General features: G+C 39.3%; 3 protein-coding genes across 3 annotated transcripts; 2 read left to right on the top strand and 1 right to left on the bottom strand.

The window, feature by feature from the left end:
• Positions 1–5,992: 5,992 nt before the first annotated feature.
• On the top strand, positions 5,993–9,693 carry LOC149656747 (uncharacterized). Its single transcript, XM_089844619.1, has 2 exons — positions 5,993–6,438; positions 6,501–9,693. The coding sequence occupies exons 1-2, from the start codon at positions 5,993–5,995 to the stop codon at positions 9,691–9,693; spliced, it is 3,639 nt and encodes a 1,212-aa protein (XP_089700745.1).
• A 7,882-nt stretch (positions 9,694–17,575) lies between these two features.
• On the top strand, positions 17,576–19,629 carry LOC149656746 (uncharacterized). The gene is made up of 4 exons (XM_089844618.1): positions 17,576–18,012; positions 18,093–18,158; positions 18,645–18,719; positions 19,131–19,629. Exons 1-4 carry the CDS (start codon positions 17,651–17,653, stop codon positions 19,627–19,629), a joined length of 1,002 nt encoding a protein of 333 aa, XP_089700744.1. The 5' UTR covers positions 17,576–17,650.
• Positions 19,630–22,126: 2,497 nt separating this feature from the next.
• Positions 22,127–22,896, bottom strand: LOC149656745 (immunoglobulin superfamily DCC subclass member 3-like). The gene is made up of 4 exons (XM_089844786.1): positions 22,799–22,896; positions 22,492–22,729; positions 22,329–22,427; positions 22,127–22,266 (listed from the first exon to the last, which is right to left on the bottom strand). Exons 2-4 carry the CDS (start codon positions 22,610–22,612, stop codon positions 22,181–22,183), a joined length of 306 nt encoding a protein of 101 aa, XP_089700912.1. The 5' UTR covers positions 22,613–22,729; positions 22,799–22,896; the 3' UTR covers positions 22,127–22,180.
• Positions 22,897–23,497: the final 601 nt, after the last annotated feature.

Here is a 23,497-nt window from a genome sequence, read left to right as displayed (position 1 = left end):
TACGTAATACGTCATCGCTCTAGCTCGGAGGACCAAATGAAAGACCAAAGTTTTTTCAGAGCGGTTTTGTGACGTCTTCAGGCGCTCCGTCTCTAGACTCGGAGCGGTTGGGATCAATCCGGGAGGAAACCGGGAGTGAGCGACTGGGTCATTGTAAGACGCGCCGCCGTCTCGGAACAGCTCGTTTTTACCCGAGGGGTCGGACGTTTGTCAAAATCCCGTACAGTTCGTTTGAAATCTATTAAAATCTCTCTCGAAAATCTCGAAATCCCGAAATCTTACCCTTAAAATCTCGAAATCCCAAAATCACACGTGAAAATCTGAAAATCCCAAAATCCCTACCTCAAAATCTGAGAATCCCGAAATTCCTACCTTAAAATCTAAAAATCCCGAAATCTTCACCTGAAATCCCGAAATCCCACATTAAAATCTAGAAATCCCGAAATCTTAACGTAAAATCCCGAAATCTCACCGTAAAATATGAAAATCTGAAAACCCCCAGGCTTACAACACACGATTTGCATCTATTGGTCTTATAATTAGTAGAAGAATCGATAAAAATCACTTGATTTTCTACTTCACCCTCCCTTTAAATTCCGTTTCAGCGAGATCACGTTTGACCAGAAACCAAAATGGCGGAGATCGCTTCGCAATGTTTTACGTTCAATATTCAAAAAGGCGATTGTTTAGTTATTTAGGTTAATGATAACATGTCCTGGAAAATCGTAATAAAAGTCAGACAAAACCTGAAAATGTCAGGGAATTTAAATCTTAAAGTTTCGTGCTAAAACGTACCTGAGATTTAAGATAATTAAACGAAAAATGTAAGGTAATTAACTATAAAAGTTTCATGGTAAATAAATTAATTGCTACACTATTACCTACTAGTCCAAAGTAGATTAAATAATGATAATATTTTTATAAATATGCATAAAAGTTCTAGTCTACTCTCCAATGTATAATTTACTTCCTGTAAAACTCCAATAATTCCTAATTTTAAACGTATAAAATATACATAAGTTTGAACCTATAAATATCCTATAATTTTGGCTTTTTAGACCTATAATACCTATTATTTTTTGTACACTAAACCCTATGAGCCCTGTATAAGGAATTTAAATTTATGAATGGCGCCCAGCGAATGTGTTTTTTAATTAGTTACAAATAAATGTTCGTAGAACTTCGAAATTACCAAAAAAAAATTTGGAATAACATGGAATCTGGATATTTATTGTATTTACTTAGGCCTAGCTTAATTAGTTTCAAGTTGAATGAGAATGGTTTACGCAAATTTTAGTGAAAAGGTAATTTTTTCCATTTTAGTTAGGGCCGCTTATATTTGGGAGGAAAATGGCGGCTACGGCGGCTATGTAGTTGAAGATGCGCGCCATATTTTTCTAACTCGTGAAGAAAGAGATTTGTGGAGCGAAAGGCAGGAAGGGGAAAAGGGCCATGGTAACATAGCACGTGACCCAGAGAGAGCCAAAGCTGCTGGCAAATCCGGCTTAGGGGATAGAGGAGGAAGAAATGAAATCGACCAATCGCGCATTCGGAATTAGCTACCACCTTTTTTCAAAATACTCTCCTAATAATTAGCTGCCACCTTTTCCAAAAACATTCTCCTATTAATTAGCGGCGATCTTTTCCAAAATATTCTCCTATTAATTAGCTGCCACCTTTTCAAAAACATTCTCCCATTGATTAGCTGCCACCTTTTCCAAAATACTCTTCTATTAATTAGCTGCCACATTTTCCAAAAACATTCTCCTATTAATTAGCTGCCACCTTTTCAAAAACATTCTCCCATTGACAAGCTGCCACCTTTTCCAAAATATTCTCCTATTAATTAGCTGCCACCTTTTCCAAAATATATTCCCGGTGTACAACACATAAAGCGACAAGTAAATATTTAAACCTTTTCTTATTTAATTTTAAGTAGCTCACTAAAGACTTAAGTTTTAGAACGCGCTGGAAATGCTTGGCTTGTTATTTTTATATATACACAACAAATGAAAATAATTAATACATCATTTAAAATTAATTTAACACAATTTAAAATCCTCCAAAAAAAATTAGATTCCAAATTAATAAATGGCATTCAAGAATTTTTGAAAAAGATAGTATTATCGTAAACTTAAAAATTATGATGGTGTGAAATTTTTTTTACAAAATGTGTTGTGTGTATTTTTTTTTCTACCGTTTAAAACAATACAAAATTTGAGCATCTTTGAGTTCATGTCATGAGGAATGAATTGCTAGGCTTATTCTTTAAATGGAATTAACAACAACGCCTAAAAAATCTTACATTTATATCATTGTGTAGAAATAAATACTTGTAAGCATATTGAATTAATTTGGTTTTATTTTTATTATTTTTAGCCACATCGTAGTAAACGATAGGCTCTTAGTTTGACCCGAGCCGTAATAGTAGTAGTAGTAGTAGTAGTAGTAGTAGTAGCAGTAGTAGTAGTAGTAGTAGTAGTAGTAGTAGTAGTTGTGGCCGGAGTTTTCGCTTCGTTATCGTCAGATTTTAGCTTAAAAGGAACTTTATATTATCACAACCCACCAATAGGGGTTACTGGACTCGGTTAGAGATTTAATTTTAATTAAAATTTTTTAAGGTCAGACCCGGGATTCGAACCCGGGCCGCTGGCGTAGTAGACAAACACTCTACCCACTCAACCATAGAGACTTGATAGAAACCTCGAGTTTTTTATTATTTATTCTTATCTCTAAAATGTCGGGGTGATGCGGGGTGGGGTACCTCTTAATCTGTGGGGTCGGATACTTTTGAATTTGTATCTGTGGGGTCGGATACTTTTGAATTTGTATCTGTGGGGTCGGATACTTCTGAATTTGTATCTTTGCGGTCGGAATCCGATCCATCGTCAACATGCACTTTTAAGTGACCAGGATCGTGGAAGTCTTAACTACCCGATCGGACTTCATTAAAACAAGTTTGAAAAGTTGTGAACTTAATTCTTAAAATTCTAAAAAAATTTAAAGCTAGGCCTAAATGGAAAGAAAGGCATGGCTAGTTTTTGAATTTTCGCGCCTTTATATTTTTTCTTAACGAGCTGCAACTATTGGAAAAATATTTTCCCCCCTCCCGCGAATGTCCGCTATCTCAGGACTAGCGCGCCGGCCTTGACTGACAGACTCGGCTCCGCTCTGTCTGTATTGAAGCTAACATGGGATGGCACTACTCTGCCTCTGCCTGTATTAGGGTTTTTGGCAAGTTAACACAGGATGACACGGGATGACACTACCCTGACTCTGCCTGAATTAGGGCTTTTAGCAAGTTAACATGGGAGTCGGGGCTTATCTAAAGAGAGATAAGGTTTACTTCCGTTGGTATGTTCACTGCTTTTTTCCTTGGGCGTTTTATTTTGCTGGCTGCAACTAAAGCCTCTTCATTTCTGGACTGAAATTTGAATGTCGAGGTGTATATTTTTCAGTCGGTGAATATTTTTGTGTATAAAAACGGGATTGTATAAAAACGAGAGTTAAGTTACACCGTAAAGTTTTTTGAAAGACTGGTACAGTGTTTGGTTAATCTTTGAAGAGTTCAAGTAGGATATATAACTTTATCATTTCTTAAATACACCATACTCGAAAATAGTTCTTTTTGATAATCTCACGAAGAAGATGTCTGGTCGCGAAAAAAGGGACGATGTAGATGATGGTGAGAGAAGTACGAAAGAGAAAGATAGCGATAAAAAAGGGGAAAATATTGTGGATCCTGAGGTTCGCTCAAGACTAAATGCTAGGCGCAGAGAACTATATAAAATTAAGCGCGAAAAAGAGACAAAAGACCAAGTAGATGGGCAAGGCTCAGTAGCGAAAAAAATTGTGAGTCTAGAGGTTAAAGCTAAATTAAATGCTAGGCGCAGAGAACTGTATAAAATTAAGCGAGAAAAAGAGACAATTGCCAAAGCCGAGGGAGGGCAAGACCCAAAAAATAGAGAGAGGGCTAGAAATTATATGGTGGAGAAAAGGCTAGAACTTGATTTCCGGGAAAAAGAGAAAGCCTACAAAATTGGAAAAAGGCAAGAAGAAGGAAATAGGAAAAGGTATGCAGCTTATATGGCTGGGAGAAGGGAAGACCCTAATTTTCTTGAAAAGAAAAGGGCTAAGGTGGTGGAGCGGAGGGAAGACCCTGCATTTCGGGAAAAGGAGAGGGCCAGTATGGCGGAGCGGATAGAAGACCCTGAATTTCGGGAAAAGGAGAGGGCCAGTATGGCGGAGCGGAGAGAAGACCCTGAATTTCGGGAAAAGGAGAGGGCCAGTATGGCGGAGCGGAGAGAAGACCCTGAATTTCGGGAAAAAGAGAGGGTCAGTATGGCGGAGCGGAGAGAAGACCCTGAATTTCGGGAAAAGGAGAGGGCCAGTATGGCGGAACGAAGGGAAGACCCTGAATTTCGGGAAGAGGAGAGGGCCAATATGGCGGAACGAAGGGAAGACCCTGAATTTCGGGAAGAGGAGAGGGCCAATATGGCAGAACGAAGGGAAGACCCTGAATTTCGGGAAGAGGAGAGGGCCAATATGGCGGAACGAAGGGAAGACCCTGAATTTCGGGAAAAGGAGAGGGCCAGTATGGCGGAACGAAGGGAAGACCCTGAATTTCGGGAAAAGGAGAGGGCCAGTATGGCGGAATGAAGGGAAGACCCTGAATTTCGGGAAGAGGAAAGGGCCAATATGGCAGAACGAAGGGAAGATCCTGAATTTCGGGAAGAGGAAAGGGCCAATATGGCAGAACGAAGGGAAGACCCTGAATTTCGGGAAGAGGAAAGGGCCAATATGGCAGAACGAAAGAAAAATCGTCAATACCGCGAAAGAAGCGGGCGAATATGGCAGAGCGTAGGGATGACCCTAAATTTCGTCAGAATGAAAATTTCGCTAGCTCCTTTAGGAGGGCTATTAAAAAGGTTGACCCATTAAATCAAGAATTTTTTTATTCTCAAGCGATTAAAGATGTACCTACGCACAAGTGCGAAATATGTTCTAGACTTTGTTTTAAGAACAGTTCGACCTCAATAAGTTTAGAAACTTTTCAGGCGCGCGTCGGATTGGTTACCAGTGTTTTGACTCCCTTAGTGGAATTGTGCATGCCTTGTAACGCAGCCGTATCTAAAGGGCTGGTTCCAAAATACAGCCCCGTGAATGGCTTTTTTTTTCTGTCGTAAATGAGACTATTACAGGGTTATCTAATCTCGAGCAACGGCTGGTTAGCCCTAGAATTCCCTTCATTCAAATACGATCTCTTGGCTGTGATTCGCAAAAAGGGTTAAAGGGCACCGTTGTTAATGTTCCTTGTAACGTGGACACGTCCTGTTCCGTTTTACCAAGGCTGCCTGACAACACACAGACAATACAAGTGAAATTAATGTGTCGCATGCAGTATAATAACCCATTTTTGTTTGAAACTGTGCGCCCTAAGCTTATTTTAGCCGCACTTAAGGCTTTACTGCAATCACCACTTTATAAGAAACATTGCATTACTCTTTCGGAGGACCTCATGAACACGTTGGTGCAGGAAACGGTTGATTTCGTCGTAAACGAAAACGACAGAAATATTGCTCTAAGTGAAGGCGCACAAGTGAACGAGACTCCTTCAATCGAAGGAGATGGGAGAGTGGGCAAGAGAGTCAATGTGCAGGAAATTGATAGTGACGAAGAATGGGTTGAGGAAAAGGAAGAAGAAAGCGTCAATTGTGGTGCCAGAGATTCGTTGCTATTATCAGCTGATGATTTATTGGACACTAATATCACGATAACCTATGCACCCGGAGAAGGTAGCCGTCCCGTGTCTTTGCTATACGATGAAGATTGCGAAGAACTGTCTTTTCCTCGAATTTATGGAGGGCACAAAAGGGACATTAAGGTCAAATGCAGCTATCAAGATATTGTAAAATGGGAATTGCTGTCTTCAGACAGAAGGTGCGCTAGCGACGTCACCAATCTATTTTTTAAATAGTTAAAGATTGAGACCATGAAAGTCAGTCAAGCAATTCAAATTTGTTTACGCAAAACTAAGTCTTCTGACGGCCGTGGACTAACAGCGGGGACACTGAGGTTGGAAGGTGGAATTGAATCGCTACTTCACCATGATGATGGTTTCAGAATACTGGAGCCCCTTCGCAACTCTCCCGCATTTTGGCAACGGAAATCGAGGGACCTTCTGGCCATGGTGAGACAACTCGGGATTCCAACGTTTTTCCTGACTGTAAGCGCGGCCGAAACCCGATGGCCTGAGTTAATAAATGCGTTGTTGGTAACTGCTGGCAAAAGCATAACGAATAACCAAGACATTGAAGCTATGGCTTTCAAAGATAAAGCCAAGTTGATTCAGGAGGACCCTATTACATGCGCGAGATATTTTGATTACAGATTTCAAGCATTATTAAAGTACCTCAGGAGCAAGGTTGGACCTCTGGGGCTAGTGGTGGACTATTATTATCGAGTTGAGTTTCAACACCGTGGTCGCCTCATGTGCACAGTGTAATTTGGGTTTCCGGCGCTCCAAAATTAAAACCGGATGGTTCAAACACTGAAGAAGTCGAGACTTTTGTTGAGCGCTTCATTTCTTGCGCCAAATCAGAAAATGAAGATTTGGTCAACCTGGTTCCTCTTCAAACGCACAAACACACAAGAACGTGCAAGGTGAAACGGGGAGAAGAAACGATTTGTCGTTTTGGAATTCCCTGGCCTCCAATGCCGAGAACATATGTTCACGATCCTGTTTTAAGAAATTGGACAGAGGAGTACGGTCAACATATCGCATTGGAATGCAAGAAAGTGGAAAAAGCCATAGCGGCTCTGACATGTGAAAATTCTCCTAAAACATTTGAAGAGTTTTTGCGGCCTCTTCAAATGACGGAACGGGTCTATATTGATTGCGTTACGTTAAATCTTAAGAGAAAAACCATTCTCCTGAAAAGATCTCCTCTGGAAGTAAGAGTGAACGCCTACAACAAAGACATTCTTAGATTATGGAGAGCCAATATGGACATTGAATTTGTTCTCGATGCTTACGCGTGCATTATGTACGTCATCGCTTACATTGGAAAATCACAGCGTGGCATTTCCCAATTACTTATGGAAGCTATGAGAGCCGCCAGGCAGGCGGGCTCTACTGTCAAAGAAAGGCTTAAAGTTATCGCCAACAAGTTTCTCACTGGTCATGAAATTTCCGCCCAAGAAGCGGCGTACTTATGCCTGCAGATAACCGTGTCTAAGTCTAGTAGAGCTACCATCTTTATCAACACAAATATGCCAGAGAAACGAGTTTATATTCTCAAGCCAAAGAGTCAGCTTGATGATTTGCCAGAAGATAGTACAGATATTTTTTCGGAAGGCCTAATCGATCGTTACCCTTTAAGGCCTGATGATATGGAATCAGTCTGTTTGGCTGAATTTTCAGCTTGGTATGAATTCAATAAGAAAAAAGGCCGAGGTCGGCAAGTTTCAAGTCTAAACGAGGATGAACGACCTGATAGCGAGCCCGAATCTAATGTAGCTTCGGTTTGGATCGCTTTGAAGCATGGCCACGGGTTTGTACGCAAACGTACACAGGCTAAAGTCCTCCGATACAGGAATTACAGTATCGAGAAAGATACATTGGATTTCTACAGAGAGCAAATTCTCTTGTTCCAACCTTGGCGCGACGAGGCCACAGATGTTTTGGAAAATGATTTCAAAGAAGTCTACGAAGCAAATCTGGAACTGATTTCGCGGAAAAGAAAAGAATTTGTAAATCAAACTGGTGAAGCCGACTTTGAAAGAGCGAGGGTAGAATTCCTCGAAAGTGAAGCTCAAGTAGATTTGGCTAATGTGCAACCAATACTGGAGCATCAAGATGAAAGAGATCGCCAATACACGATGGATGACCCAGAATTCGCCGTTCTGGCTTGCGTACGAGATGCTACGGCAGACATCGGACGAGAAATCCCCGATTACCGTGTACCAGATTACACAGTCGTGCAAACTGTTCGTATAGTAGAGGACAGTGAGTATGCCAAAATGGTACAGGGTCTAAACGTAAAGCAGAGAGAAGTATTTAGCTACATTCTCGGGCATTTCAAAACTAAGCCCGACCAGTATCTCCGCCTATTTGTCACTGGAGAAGCCGGAGTAGGCAAAAGCGTTCTCATTAACGCCGTTTGCGAGGGCGTCACTAGGTACTTCCACAAACAACCTGGGGCTGACAACTCCAACATTATTGTCTTGAAGTGCGCTTTCACGGGAAAAGCCGGTTTTAACATTGGTGGAACCACTTTGCATACGGCTTTCTCGCTTCCAGTTAGCCAATACGGAGGGTCCATGTCGAGAATGGAATCAGAAACTCTCAACAAAATTAGGGTTGCCTGGAAGGATCTTAAACTGATAATTATTGACGAGATTTCAATGGCAGGAGTTGGGATACTCACGAAGGTCAATTCTAGGTGCCAAGAGGTTATGGGGTCACAAGAATCATTCGGTGGACTTTCCGTTTTGGTTGTTGGCGATTTTAACCAACTGAAACCAGTAGGCGATAGTTACGCGTTTCAAATTCCTAAAGCTCGTGACACCCCTTATGCTGGATTGCTAGATAATAATCCGCAATGGAAAGAATTTAAGGTTTTTTTCTTGAATGAGATCATGCGTCAGAAGGAAGACAAGGCATTCGCCATGGCTCTGAATCGAATGGCAATAGGAAAAATGGAAGTCAGTGACGTATCACTAATCAAGAAACAGCAGGTGAATGTAAAAGGCGAGCCTCCTCTCGACGCCATACATCTGTATGCTACGAACAAAGGCGCGGCAGATTTCAATGAGATGCGTCTCAGTCAGTTTAATACTGAATTTTGCGATTCTTTGGCTTTCGATAACGTCAAAGGAGACTTTCAAGCGCTTGTGCGCAAAAATATACTGGATAAAACGAAACAACTGAAGCCCAGTTCAACTTACGGATTGAGCGAAAAAATTCGCTTGCAAATTAGTGCTCGCTATATGGTTACCAACAACATTGACATTCAAGATGGAAATGTTAATGGAGCCACTGGCAGAATTCGTCAAATTGACTACGGAGTGCGTCCAGACGGGGTTCGTGTTCCTATTAGGGTTTGGATTTCCTTTGACCACGAAAGGGTGGGTAAAGATATTCGAGCTAAAAGTACCGCTTTAATTGTCGCTTCCAAGGCCGAGCCTTCGTGGACTCCCCTTGAAAAGACGGTGAGATCATTCACGCTTCGACACTCGAATAAAAACGTCACTGTGTCTAGGAAACAATTTCCCTTACAAGTGGCAGAAGCAATAACCATTCATAAGAGTCAGGGTGATACCTACAAATGCGTGGTGGTTCATACCAACAAAAACCGAAAAATGCAAAGGTCAATGTTGTACGTTGCTTGCAGCCGAGCCACTTCCGCTCAGGGGCTTTTTATCGATGGTGATTTTGTAGCACCCGAACCTCCAAAGGACAATGACGTCGTTAAAATAGAAATGGAGAGAATGGAAAGAGAAGCTCAACTCTTTGTGCCAACATTGCTCTCACGACCAGTTATGTATTTCCACAACCCTGAGTCTTTAAGGGGTCATTTGGAGGATATCAGACGGGATGATTTCATTGTCAGCGCTGACTTGCTTTTCTTCGTGGAAATAAGAGCGAAAGCGCAAGATGATTTAAGCATCCCAGAATTTCAGAATTTTTGAGGAATTTTCTTACCGGTTGACGCCCCCGAAAGGCGATCCTATGGAAAAAAGAACGTGACTGAACATTCTTTGGATTGTACAGTCACTCGAGGTAGGCTTCCAAATGGTCAGCCATCGCCCAAAGCTCGTCTTGAACGAATTTGGCTTGATTGTAAATTGGAGGGCGAAAAAATTGCTGTGGTACTGTTATATAAATTCCCGCAAGCCAGCTTACAACTGTTATTGGACGATTTGACTTTCCAATTTCCAGAAAAATACGTTCCACTATGGTTGTTGGTGATTTTAATGTTGACTTTTTACAAAGAAAACAGGCATTGACAAAGTTCTTTTTACCATGGCAAATTGAACTTATGCCCGGGTTAAAGAGCAAGGTTTCAACCAATAAAGGGAGTCAGCTTGGTATGTTATCGATTGGGCGTGTTATCAAAACAGCATTGTCCAAAACGGCTTTTTCATAAACGCGTTTGCCATTATAGCCATTTCTCGTTTTAGCGCATTTTGATTACAGCGTTTATATCTTGAGCGTACGAAAGTACGCCTTTTCCAAAATATTGTTGTTTATCTTCATTTACTTCCCAAAATAATATGCCTTTTCCAAAAAATTATATTTTATATTTACTTCCGATTTAACATTACTCCTTTTTGCATAATATTGTTCTTTGTCCTATATACTTAATATAATAGATATTTCCCTCCCTATCAATCACAGTTTGGGCGGAAACAGCAACCGCTGTTTTGGGAAATAGCGCTGTATTGAGAAACGCGGAAACAGCAACCGCGGTTTTGCTTGTACGCGGTTTTGCAAACCGCTGTTTTAGGAACCGCTTTATTCCAAAACGCTCTTTTGAAAACCGCTCAACTACCCGTGAACCGTCAGCTTGACTTAACTTTTGGAAACCCGTTGCTAATTCAGAAATATAGGGCTGATTATAGAGAATCAACCTATTCATTTCACAAATCCATTTGTATTTTTAAACAGACTTAAAGGCAGCCTTCGATAATGCATGGGAAAATCTGTAATTCGACCAGAAATGACCTTCGATAAACTAGGTCCAGATCACTCAGAGGGAGATTAACATGTTGATTAGAATAAATTCTTTGTTTATACTGAATTTGTTCAAATTGACTATGTTTTCTCGGCCTTTAGAGAGTGTATAAGATCACTCAGAGCTACGCTCAGAGGGACAAAACATGTTGATTGAAATAAATTATTATACTGAATTTATTCAAATCGACTATGTTTTCTCGGCCTTTCGAGAGTGTATAAGATCACTAAGAGGGACAAAACATGTTGATTTCAATAAATTCTTTATTTATACTGAATTTATTCAAATTGACTGTTTTGTTGGCCTTTCAAGAGTGTATAAGATCACTTAGAGGGACAAAGCATGTTGATTTGAATAAATTCTTTATTTATACTGAGTTTATTCAAATTGACAATGTTTTCTCGGCCTTTAGAGAGTGATTAGACGATCGAGATCACTCAGAGGGAAGTAATATTTAAATTTCAAAATTATTAATTTATTTTACCTTAAATTTCTTACCTTAAATATTTTACATATTGTGAATAATAAATTTTCGATTTTTTTTATTTCATTCCTAAAAACGCGACTTAAATTATTATTATTATTTATTACTAAAACTAAGTAACCAAATATATATTCGATGCCGTATATTTTTACACTGACAATTAAAATTAGCAGCATTCTGAAACCTCAGAATATAAATATTGAAACATTAAATCAAATACATCAAAACGATAAATAAATGAAATAAAATAACCGGTCTAAACGCGATGTTAATCTTTTGTTGGCCTTTCAAGAGTGTATAAGATCACTTAGAGGGACAAAACATGTTGATTTGAATAAATTCTTTATTTATACTGAATTTATTCAAATTGACTGTTTTGTTGGCCTTTCAAGAGTGTATAAGATCACTTAGAGGGACTAAGCATGTTGATTTGAATAAATTCCTTATTTATACTGAATTAATTCAAATTGACAATGTTTTCTCGGCCTTTAGAGAGTGATTAGACGATCGAGATCACTCAGAGGGAAGTAATATTTAAATTTCAATATTATTAATTTATTTTACCTTAAATTTCTTACTTTAAATATTTTACATATTGTGAATAATAAATTTTGGATTTTTTTATTTCATTCCTAAAAACGCGACTTAAATTATTATTATTATTTATTACTAAAACTAAGTAACCAAATATATATTCGATGCCGTATATTTTTACATTGTCAATTAAAATTAGCAACATTCAGAAACCTCAGAATATAAATATTGAAACATTAAATCAAATACATCAAAACGATAAATAAATGAAATAAAATAACCGATCTAAACGCGATGTTAATATATAAAATATTAAGAGTCACCAGATGAAAAGACTGAACATACGGTCCCCAAGAAAACGAGGTCCTCAAAAACTCCCTTGAAGATCAATTCTCGCCTTTGTCCCACCCGCAAAACACCGGCCAGTTTCCCAAACCCCGGATAAAGCGGTCTACATCTGATTTGTGGACCAATTATGACAAGATACCGAAGGATACCGAAGGATACTGATGGACAGCCAATGAGTTGTTACTAGAAGTTCAATAATGTCTGTAACATATTATTTGTTTTCACTCCCCCTTTAAACGTTTCATTATCCCTTGAACTTTAAACAACCAACGCAATTCCAAGAAGCACGCGTGATTCTACGAATCCTTTCCTTTATTCGACATTGTGGACGTGTTAACAGTCACGTAGCCAAAAAATAGAGGGAACGCGAGCGTTTACCTAAAGACAAACTTCGGGATGCCTGTCGAAGGGCGACGGCGATTCCCCGATCGCGACCGGTGCCGTGGACTAAAAATTCGCCCATAACGGTTTAGCAGGATAGTGCGGGTCGCGCCCATGAAGACAACAATGAAGGCGCTGGTGCGTGGTAGATATTTAAACATTTTCTACCACAATGAAGACAATTAATTAAACATAGTAGAAATGACCAAACCCTAAGTACGGTACCGTATAACTTTTGACTCTTATTTTTAAGTACTATTAAGATGTTTTGATCAACTTATACTCTGTAACCTGTGGTTTTATTGTTTTAATAATAATAATAATATTTGTTTCGCTTTATCAATGTTGGCACTTATTAAATTAACCCTAGACTTAAATTAATTACTAATAGAAAAAGTGTCACATGTCCCCAAACAGTAAACTGTAACTAAACAAGCGTATTTCCGAAGTAAAAATTATGGAATCAGAGAAACATACATGGAATGGCGTAAAAGAATCCAGGCGAGCTCAATACAAAAACGAAACCAAGACTACAAGATATTCAACTGAGTACCACCAAAACTTTCTAATCGACCAATCAATCAACCAGTGTCAACTGCGCTAGTCAACTAAAAGAAACATGAGATCCCGATGCTGACAACCGTATGTTTTCTATAACTGGGTAAGAATCAACGAGAACAAAAATAGCCATGACTGAGTAAAAAAAAATTTAATGTTCCTTTTCACCTTACAAATATTTTACTGTAATATATACCAAAGAGTAATATAAAAATGTATTTTAACAAATCTTAAATGTCTTCCATACTACAAATTAAAAAAAACCAATGTTCCTTTACACACTACAAATATTTACTGTAATATGTGCCATAGATTCATATAAAAAATGTATTTTAACAAAAAAATGTTTACTCGTGTATTATTTACCTTTTACTTGAAAAAATCTAGCAACTTCTCAAGCAACTCTTTGTTTGTTGCTGTTTGTGGAGGTCGAGTTTGGCGAGACTGGCGACGACCACTGTTTCGTCTGTTCGAAATATCTCTTCTACGGTTGAAATTTGGGCAATTTCGAATAAGATGCGTAACGGAATTACAATGGTAGCATGCTCTGCCACGAGAAATAGCATTCCTGGCATTAGATCCTGCGAACGGTACTCCACCTCGAATTCGCGCTATTTCTTGAACAGGCTGTACTTGAATTGAAGGTGCCACTGCTTGATTTGATGGTGCCACTGCTTGATTTGATGGTGCCACTGCTTGATTTGATGGTGCCACTGCTTGATTTGATGGTGCCACTGCTTGATTTGATGGTGCCACTGCTTGATTTGATGGTGCCACTGCTTGATTTGATGGTGCCACTGCTTGATTTGATGGTGCCACTGCTTGATTTGATGGTGCCACGTCTTGATTTGATGGTGCCACTGTTTGATTTGATGGTGCCACTGCTTGATTTGATGGTGCCACTGCTTGATTTGATGGTGCCACTGCTTGATTTGATGGTGCCACTGCTTGATTTGATGGTGCCACTGCTTGATTTGATGGTGCCATTGCTTGATTTGATGGTGCCACTGCTTGATTTGATGGTGCCACTGCTTGATTTGATGGTGCCATTGCTTGATTTGATGGTGCCATTGCTTGATTTGATGGTGCTTCATCTCTAAGCAACTGGATTTCCATTTCATCCACTTCATCAATATCCATAATTCCTTTTGGGGTATATATAATTTTACGTTTTCCTTAAAACATTTTTAACATGCGCCACACTACGGTCAAATTTACTTTAAAACATCAGCAAAAACTACTAGTTGATTTTATAATATTATATTTGAAAGTTGATTTAATTACAATTTAGTTCAATATATAGAATCATGTTTATGAAATACGTTGCCAAAGTATGCGACTTCAGATATTTCGTAATGCTACTGCCTTAGCAATAGAGCTATCTCAGTTGTGACGTCAGTGCCTAGGTAAAACGTCACGGGCTTAGCTTTGGCAGTGGGCGGCCATGTTTGGTACCGCTTTGGTTCTATGGGCAAATAGCATGGGTGACGTCACACTAATGCTTCTGAGATAGCTCTATAGACTAATGACGGTAGAGAGGGGAGTAGACTGTGCGTCCCTCTGTCTGGGCGCGCTTTTGTAAGATGGGATACTGTAGGGGGATGAAACTGACCTAAGAGATAGGAGGGTGTAACGTTAGCATACGTAGAACTGCCATTACTCTGCGCGAGTATTCAGAACACGTGGTTTTGCGGCCCATCTTCCTATTTATCCTAAAGTAAGCCTTCAACACCTCTTCACGAGAATCTACGTTGTTTAATCAACGAAACTCAATGACGAGCTCTCAAAAATCAGTAGCGAAGTCATGGAACATAATTTATGAACATATGGTTTTTTACCATGAGTTAATATTTAAATCCTATATACGTCTATCTATAGGCTGTTGCTATTTTTACCCGATACTCGGGGCAGCTTTATCTGACTTTCGGCTATTTTTCCTCTGGACCCGGGGAAAAATAAACATTGTTATCGGCCATCAAGCTACCTGGAAGGGGCAGGAAATAATAACACATAAGAAAATGTCGAGTGCAACTAAAAATCTACGCTTGAATAAAGGGTTATTCGAAATGTCAACCTGGAATGAATGCGGACACAAACATAAAACTAGCATCACACGGAAAATGTCTGATTGATACTATATGAAAAAATTATATGACATCTCTTTTGATCATAAAGTATGATAAAACAATCTCAAAAACCAAAACATCTTACCTTGTGAGTTTTGAAGAGATATTTCCGTCACTCAGGGCTTCGCATATAGTTTAATAATGAGCGAACCGGAGCGAACGATTCACTTCTGAATACTAACGCAAACTAAGCTAGGCTTCCATAACTATCGGGAGATATCAAGGCGCGAGCTTCTACCAGGGAGGAGGAATGTTGTAAAGGAGTGGTCTACGCACGTTGTAAAAAGAGAGAGAATTCTCGCAGATTTCGGATTAGAACTCTGAGACCTAACCGAGGCTCTTTTTTTTTCAGGTGCATGCGAAATTTTTTTCTTTGGACCGTCGACCGCTAAAATTTACTCTCGCTTGGTTTTTTCTCTCTCTAACGTCAGTGATGACGTACTTGCGCACCGCTGATGCGTAGTAGCTACTAGTCGGCCTCGGGTAGATCTCTCTCTCCAAACCGCTAAATGGAGACCTCTCCGTAATACCTTTGGCCACTCCTCTACATTCCTCCTCCCTGATGCACAGTAGAGCCGCTTTTGGCCAGCTTTGGCTATGCTTTCAACTAAAAAATCCCTGGTTGCGGGTTCTATAGCATACTGAAGATAGACAATAGAAAAATCTATTCATTTATTTCAGAATTTTTGCTTCTTTCTGACGGGAAATTCTATATTGTTTATCTGACTTCGCTAGAATCCGCAATGCGCGGCTTTCAGTTAGAAACTTTCAAAAAAAGAAAAAAAAAAATCCCCAGGCGAAGATTTGTAAATATGCACGGACGCTCAATTTTAAGTTCGCTAGAACTCTTTTCGCTGGAAATCGGCCTTTTGACTGAAAAAAAAACTGCAGGTGGAAGTTCAACTTGTCTATAAATTCCTTTCGAAGATTTATGAAACATTCTTTCGATTTGTCAAAAACCAACAGGATTTTCGGATGATTCACACTTTCCTTCATTTTATTTCACTAATAAAAATGACCTTGCAACTACAGTCAAGGGCAACGTCACTTTTAATGGAATCTCATAATTAACTAGAACATGACGGACAATTTGCTCTAGAACTTTAGAATCTTAAAATCACTAAACTCAAACAGGCTTATGGTTCCCATGTGCATGACAAAAAAGTAAAATCTATTTCTTTTTATTTCTTTTTTTTTTCAATTTTAAAATTAAATTCAAAAACAATTGAAAACATGACGAATGCTAGTTTTAAATCCTGTAAAACAAATATATTCAAGGTTTGTGTAAATTTCAAGGACATAATATACGAAATTTTAGTAGTTGTTAACTTACGGCTCGTGATTCAAATTTTCTACCCGACGTCGATGTACATTATATGAATAGATATCTCCTCTATATTGAGGATTTATTCGCCATTCCACGTACAACGCAAATATTGACAACTCACAATTACGTGAAATCAAAGGAAATTGCGTTTGATGTAAAATGCATGGCAGTAATTCTTCCGGCACATTATTTACGAAGCCAAAGGCTGCAATTTTTATTATTGCATTATAAATGTCTTCAAACTGCAGCGTCCTGGGTTTTCCCCAAAACAAAGCTAAAATTCGTTCTGGAATGTCGTCTGTCCCGATAAACGTTATTAATTCTTGCCATGGACTATCCATTGTAATACACGCGTGTTTTCGCTATAACTATTTGCGCCAAATTTGATTTTGACCCTGGTGCAATAATCTCAGGATTTTCTCCCAACTATTCCCGAATCGCTAATGTATCGTCTAGAGAGCTGCATGGAAACGGTAAATTTCCATTTACCATGGAAAACCGTGGGAATGGGTGGTTTTTCTAGTAATATCACATATTCGGATCGGAAATGGATGGAAAACAACCAATATGGAATGGAAGTGGTTAAATTGATATACATTTTAGTTTGGAAATGGTTGGTAAATGGATGGAACCTATTATCTATGGAAGATCCTAAATAGAGTAATGTCAGATCTACGTATTCAAACGTCATACCTTCTATCCCTTAGCTAAGTGTCATCCCCCCTACTATGAGAGAACTGACTCTATTCTTAAAAACCCCACTCTAGTGGTCTTAGTAATTTTCCGAACATTCTTACACTGTTAGAGGAGAGGCAAGAGAAATTCTACCTATGACGTAGGTGTTTTGTTGGATGACAACTATGGCCTACGTGACCCCTTCTCTCACCTCTCTCTTTTTTCTAAGCCCTCTATACAAAAATATGCGTGACTACTCCCCTCTCTACCGACACTACTCTATAAAAGAAACATAAAATGCGTTTTAAGGATGCGCCGTTCCCTGATAGATAACCACAGTTAAAAAGTATCGACGCCATTACCAACTTTTAATGTTAACGAGTCCGGAGTAAATTTTTTTTTTTTGCTTATAATTAAACGTTCTGAGGCGAAATTTCGTTTGTTACTTGCTCAGTATTTTCACAAAGGAAGAAAAATTATGTCAACATATGTATCCCCTCGTAAAAACAAATCGTTTACCAACCCTTGGGTAACTTTACAAAACGTTATTGGATTAAAAGCTCAAGACTGGCCGGACGGCATAAACAAAACCTTCTTCAAAAAGTCGGTAGAAGATAAATTGGAACTAGTACGCTTAGCGGCTTTTTGTTATTTAAATGACGTACCAAAAGAAATGGTTTGCCACACACTCAGTTTTTGTCAAGGTTCGACCGCGTATTTAAATTCAAATGGCGTAATAAAACATTTCTACAAATCCTGGGATGATTTCAAAGATCTACGGGAAGCATATGTGTCTTTTCACGTCAAATCCAATTGCTACATGAATTTGGAAAATCAGAGGCAAGGAAAAAATTTTACTTCTTAACATGACTAAAGTTTTGCTTTGTTTTATGACTAATGATACAATAAACCAAATTTAGAACTACAACTACCAAAGCCCTCGACGAAAAATTAAGATCTTCTCAGCCTAAAACTCATTCAACTGAGTAAGCCACTTTTCATGCTATAGTCTCTACATTACTTTTACACTTATAGCAAACCTCTGCTTTCGTAAACATTTTCATACTTTGCAATTTCCACGCATGACTAATTAGCCATTTAATATTGGGTTAAATAAATTCCTATTTAATTAAAGTTTTGAAGTAGGAGTAAGTATAGGCCTAATCTCCCGTGAAACTGGGTAACCAGGTATACAACCACCAATAGACCAAAATCAAAAGATACAAACATAACCACATTATCAGTTCTCCAACCATGTAGATTGAGATATTTTATGATTTTTCCATAAAATATACCAAAAAAATGGAAATTATCAGAAAATCATTTTTCACACAAGTAATATGAAAATTTAGATAAACTACGGATCATAATACAACTAGGGAATCAACGGAAAATATATTTTAAATAACACCCATCTTTCACTTGAATTGTTTCTTTCATTTATGGCTAATGAAACGATAACCACAATTTAGAACTACAGCCATCAACCTTCAAGAAGAAAAATCAAAATCTCCTTCCGCAAAAAAACAGAAGATGGACTCAAAGGAGTAAGCCACTTCACCTATTGTCATAAGACCCCTGATGATATACATTACATTTACATTTAAAAATACTATAAGGTTTGGGGCAAAGAAGCAATTTTTGCCCTTGCAACAATATTTATAACCTTCTTAGCCTTATGTATGCACTGCCCCATACACTTTCTATTGGAACTGATGCATTCTGCACTCACTAACTAGTTACCCCCTCTGTGCATCTCCTAATTTCCAAATTCTGACACTATAACAATTATTAAAATAATCTATTTAGTTAGTGCATCCGCATACGCTCCTCCAAACGTAAATTGCCTTGTACTCTTAAACACGTTCCCAGGGATCATGGGGATGTGAAGTTTAATAGTTGTTTAATTTTTACCCCTACACTACAAGGGAATAAAATGAAAACATTATACTATACAGCCCGCCAGAAATTCTTGAAGTAGATCTTTTATCGGATGACGACCAATTTTTGGCAAACATTACCGAAGAAGAAATATTAAAACAAGCATCAGGATCTCAGACTCCCCAAGCGTCAGGATCCCCGACTCCCCAAGCGTCAGGATCCCAGACTCCCCAAGCGTCAGGATCCCAGACTCCCCAAGCGTCAGGATCCCAGACTCCCCAAGCGTCAGGATCCCAGACTCCCCAAGCGTCAGGATCCCCGACTCCCCAAGCGTCAGGATCCCAGACTCCCCAAGCGTCAGGATCCCAGACTCCCCAAGCGTCAGGATCCCAGACTCCCCAAGCGTCAGGATCCCCGACTCCCCAAGCGTCAGGATCCCAGACTCCCCAAGCGTCAGGATCCCAGACTCCCCAAGCGTCAGGATCCCAGACTCCCCAAGCGTCAGGATCCCAGACTCCCCAAGCGTCAGGATCCCAGACTCCTCAACCGTCAGGATCCGAACCATTTCAAGCTTAAGCTTTTTAAATTTAATACCTTCTTAATATTAATGTCTTTGTTTTAAATTTTATAACTTCTTAAGACGTTATTAAATTGAATAACTTTTAAAATTTAAAAACTTTTTTAAAATTTAATAACTTTTTTAAAATTTAAGATTTTTTTAAAATTCAATATCTTTTTTAAAATTCAAGAAGTTTTTAAAATTTAAAAACTTTTTTAAAATTTAAGAACTTTTTCAAAATTTTAGAACTTTTTAAAATTTAATAATTTTTTAAGTCCAATACCACATTTTCATTAAAATCCTTTCCATTTAAATCTAATACCCGCATTCTTTCTTCATTTGTAGCTAAATAGTGCAACGATATTTTTTTTAATATTATGGTTTAGAAACATTTTATGAATTTGAGAAATGTTTAAGTCCTATTCGTTTTATAAATAAGGGAAGCTCAGTGTTAAGAGGGGTCGTCAAAGTTAGAGTAAAGAGGTTTGACGTCGCAGGGTCCGAGAAACTTTAGAGGCGCCAGATTGTCGCGCCGAAAAAGGTTCGCATCCTTTCTTTTCGGTTGGTCCTCTTTTGTGCTCGTCCCCATCTCCCTTGTGTAAATAGCTTTGCCCTTCTCTCTTTATTTCTTGTATGTACATATGAAACAATTTAGCCAGCATTGGTATTGTCAAACGCCTTTCATGGTTACTATTTTCGTAAAATGATGTATAGAATGTAGGCCAATGCATGGTAAAAGCCAGGTCGCCAAAGAGCTAGGTAATCCGGCGCCGACCGAAGGTCGAGAGACTACGTGACCCAAGGGTTGAACACCCTGGGCATTTTCGTCAACTTTTGGCGCGAAGAAACAACCAATTAAGTTGTTTGGCGCGAAAGCGTTTAAGAATGGTGTGCGGTCTTCTGATACGGGTCAGCATACGCAAAAGAAAGTTCTACCCTATCCTTTCAACCGTTTTAAATTTTTACGTGGAATACAATCGTAAAACCGCGGGAAATTTCAACATTAAAGGGAGGGTGAAGTGGAAAATTTCACGATTTTATAATTTGTCTCACTAAAGTTGAGACCTGCAGAGCTCTTTACAGCGAAGGAAAAACCTAAGTTTATAACATCGGCGCTACTGGGTTCTGACACCCGAAGTTGTTGGAACGTATAGAAAGGAACTTCTTAGAAACCCTTTGAATTATCAGTAAGCCCGACCCCACCCCTGAAATCGAAAAAAAAGAGAAAGTTCACTATGGGTGCGTTCAGTAACGCTCAACGGAGACCAAACGCGTTGAGCACCGCCACCGGGAACCGGACCCCGGACCTTTGGCATGCCAGCCTGATACTAAACTGCCTTCTCTATAGTCGCTTGTTGAAAGAGGGTTGCAGAGATGGGAGAGAGAACGAAAGTATCTACGAGCTGTGCTGGGATGGATGTAGAACCGGTCCGAGTGGGCGAGAATTCTAGATGCGCGCTTTGGAAATTTTTTGACTTCTTCTTAGCTACAAAGTATCGATGGGACTAATAGTTTTACCTGAGTAGTAGTGGTAGTAGTAGTAGTATTAGAAATTTAGTAACGGGCGTTGGCGATATTTGATTCTCTTTGCCAAGCAGCCATTGAAAAATTTTTCCCTCTGACCGGTATATTAGGGGATATTTCACTAGAAGCATATTTATTGTAGTAGGGATAGCGAGAGTACGTAAACGATGTGGCTTAATTATGGGCTTGACCATCTTGTTTCCTTAGGTTTTTGGCACAGCCTTATTTGATAATTGTCGTTACTGTTTGGGATCGTAAGGATTCGACTTTTTGGAATTTGCTCGTGGATACCTCGGGGGACGTTCATTACGCTGCAATTAAAGTAAGAAACAATATATATTTTTTTTAAATTGGTGATGGTTTTTTGAGGGACCGAGGCTTAGCCTACTTACCCTGCTGTAGTAGTCGTTATACCCATCCTGTCCCGGTTTTATTTCGTCTTGGAATATTTTCATTTCGTGTCGACCTTTACCGTAAACTCTGGAATCAATGGTCCCGTCCCTAGAGGGTATACAAGCGTACGCGGCATAGGTTGACCCCGGGGTTATTGTTCCTGGTTCTTGGCACGCAAGGACGCCCGGTGGTAATATGGGTCGGGCCTTGTCAATGTCTATATAGAGTTGATTTGTTTCTGTGGCGTACGTTGGGTTCTTACTGCTGCAGCTGGCTTCCAGGGCTGTAAAAAAGGCGCGAAATTAAGTACCCATCCATTTTGGACTTTCTGTCAGACCTTACATTTCTCAAACTTCCTACGCGATTTGATCTTTCTGACGTAAATGATGACAACTATAATGACTACTATGACCGCTATCGTACCAGTAGCGGCTGGGATTATGACACCCATGTCCATGTTGAATGGGAGTTTTAATTGCATTCCTGGTTTTGCGGAAAATTTAGGCTTAAGTATACGGACAAGGCTTAGAAGAATATGATTAGGTTTCTACCAGTTATGGCTGTTTTGACGTTAGAGTTTCACTGGGATGACCTCGACCAAATTGGTTATTGGCAGTGACGTATACTCTGTAATTAGTTTTTCCAAACCAGTTAGTGTGTACCGATTTTGTTCCGATATATTATCATTGGTATGTGCATCCATTCTCCGGATTCTTTTTCAAGATGAATTGTGTATCCTGCGTATATCCAGATGTCTGTTAGACCTAATCCATTATAGCTTTTAAAACGGTGACCTTACCCGTGACCTTTTCAATTGGCCATTCATTATGACCCCATTTGACGCTAATTGAATCGGAAGACGCTGCTATTATCGACACAGCCGGGGGTGGAGGTAGTTCTACGGGAGACATTACTTCAGTACTTAATCTTGTAATTAAGGGGGCCCAATTTAGTTACGTTACCTCCTTCCAAAGTTTTTATCAATAGATCTTGACACGCGGCTCCCGTTCCGGCGCTATTGTACGCCTTAACAACGATATTGTATCGGGTCGCCTTGTTTAAATCCGTTAACATATGAGTCATGGTTTAGTTTCCACTTCCGTAGACTGTTTTGTACGAGTACGTCTGACTAGTTCGCTCAACTTTGTAACCGACGTAAAATCCTTTGATTTCACCATTCCAATCGTCTTTAGGTGGTGCCTGTTAAAATTATTACGTCCGTTTGTTTGTAAATGTTGAATTTTATGTCTTGGAATTGTTGCAATATACCTTCCATTGAACCTCTATGGTCGTAGAACCCTTTGCCGTGGCCCAAACGTTAGTTGTAGGACCACTCGGCTCTTCTTCCCCCGTTAAGAATTGTAATTCCTTCGCTGGTTCGCCTTGACCCACTTCGTTCTCTGCTATAATGGTCAACGCGTAGCACACTCCCGGTTGATGACTTTTACTGATAACCGCCGTTGTTTGCGGCGTGGATACGTCTGGTTCGTGTAGTTTATAAGGGGCAACTGTGAATTAACTCGTCAGAATCCTTTCTGGCACGATTGGTCGAGTTGGTTACCTTTGTCTCTCCAGTACTGTATGATGTACTTTGTTATGACGCTGTTACCGCTATAAGGAGCTGACCAACTGATACTAACACTTCGACTCCATACTTCTTGTACCTTGGCGTCCAGTATTTGAGCGGGAACCTCTGTTTATTTAATTAACAGATTTAGCTAACAATCTTTGAAATTATATTCTTTCGAAAATACCTACCAACTACGACAACTTTTATGTTGCGTTCGTCACTTCCGTACACAGAAAAAAAAGTGTTTAGAAACTAAACACTTGCCTAAACACGACAATGCAACAGATATTTTATCATGTTTAAAAACACTCATGTTTAAGTAAGAATGGTGTTTAGGTTTACAACACCTTATGTTTAGGTTCAAAATGTGTTGATCGCTTATATTATAATGCTTAGTA

The sequence above is a fragment of the Phalangium opilio genome, unplaced genomic scaffold (genome assembly GCF_054372755.1).
Source record: "Phalangium opilio isolate 3A_F unplaced genomic scaffold, DU_Popi_V2 ptg000077l_1, whole genome shotgun sequence".
Taxonomy (NCBI): domain Eukaryota; kingdom Metazoa; phylum Arthropoda; class Arachnida; order Opiliones; family Phalangiidae; genus Phalangium; species Phalangium opilio.
This window is presented reverse-complemented; position numbering and strand designations above follow the sequence as displayed.

Excerpts from the sequence above, each read along its gene's own strand:
- LOC149656746 (XM_089844618.1), top strand. The coding sequence starts at position 17,651 with ATGTCAACATATGTATCCCCTCGTAAAAACAAATCGTTTACCAACCCT. Across the intron at positions 18,013-18,092 it reads ATGAATTTGGAAAATCAGAG|AACTACAACTACCAAAGCCC; the intron begins GCAAGGAAAAAA and ends AACCAAATTTAG. Across the intron at positions 18,159-18,644 it reads CCTAAAACTCATTCAACTGA|AACTACAGCCATCAACCTTC; the intron begins GTAAGCCACTTT and ends ACCACAATTTAG.
- LOC149656745 (XM_089844786.1), bottom strand. The coding sequence starts at position 22,612 with ATGACTCATATGTTAACGGATTTAAACAAGGCGACCCGATACAATATC. Across the intron at positions 22,428-22,491 it reads GATAAAAACTTTGGAAGGAG|AACTACCTCCACCCCCGGCT; the intron begins GTAACGTAACTA and ends TGTCTCCCGTAG. Across the intron at positions 22,267-22,328 it reads GCCAATTGAAAAGGTCACGG|GATACACAATTCATCTTGAA; the intron begins GTAAGGTCACCG and ends GGATATACGCAG.
- LOC149656747 (XM_089844619.1), top strand. The coding sequence starts at position 5,993 with ATGAAAGTCAGTCAAGCAATTCAAATTTGTTTACGCAAAACTAAGTCT. Across the intron at positions 6,439-6,500 it reads AGCAAGGTTGGACCTCTGGG|TGTAATTTGGGTTTCCGGCG; the intron begins GCTAGTGGTGGA and ends TCATGTGCACAG.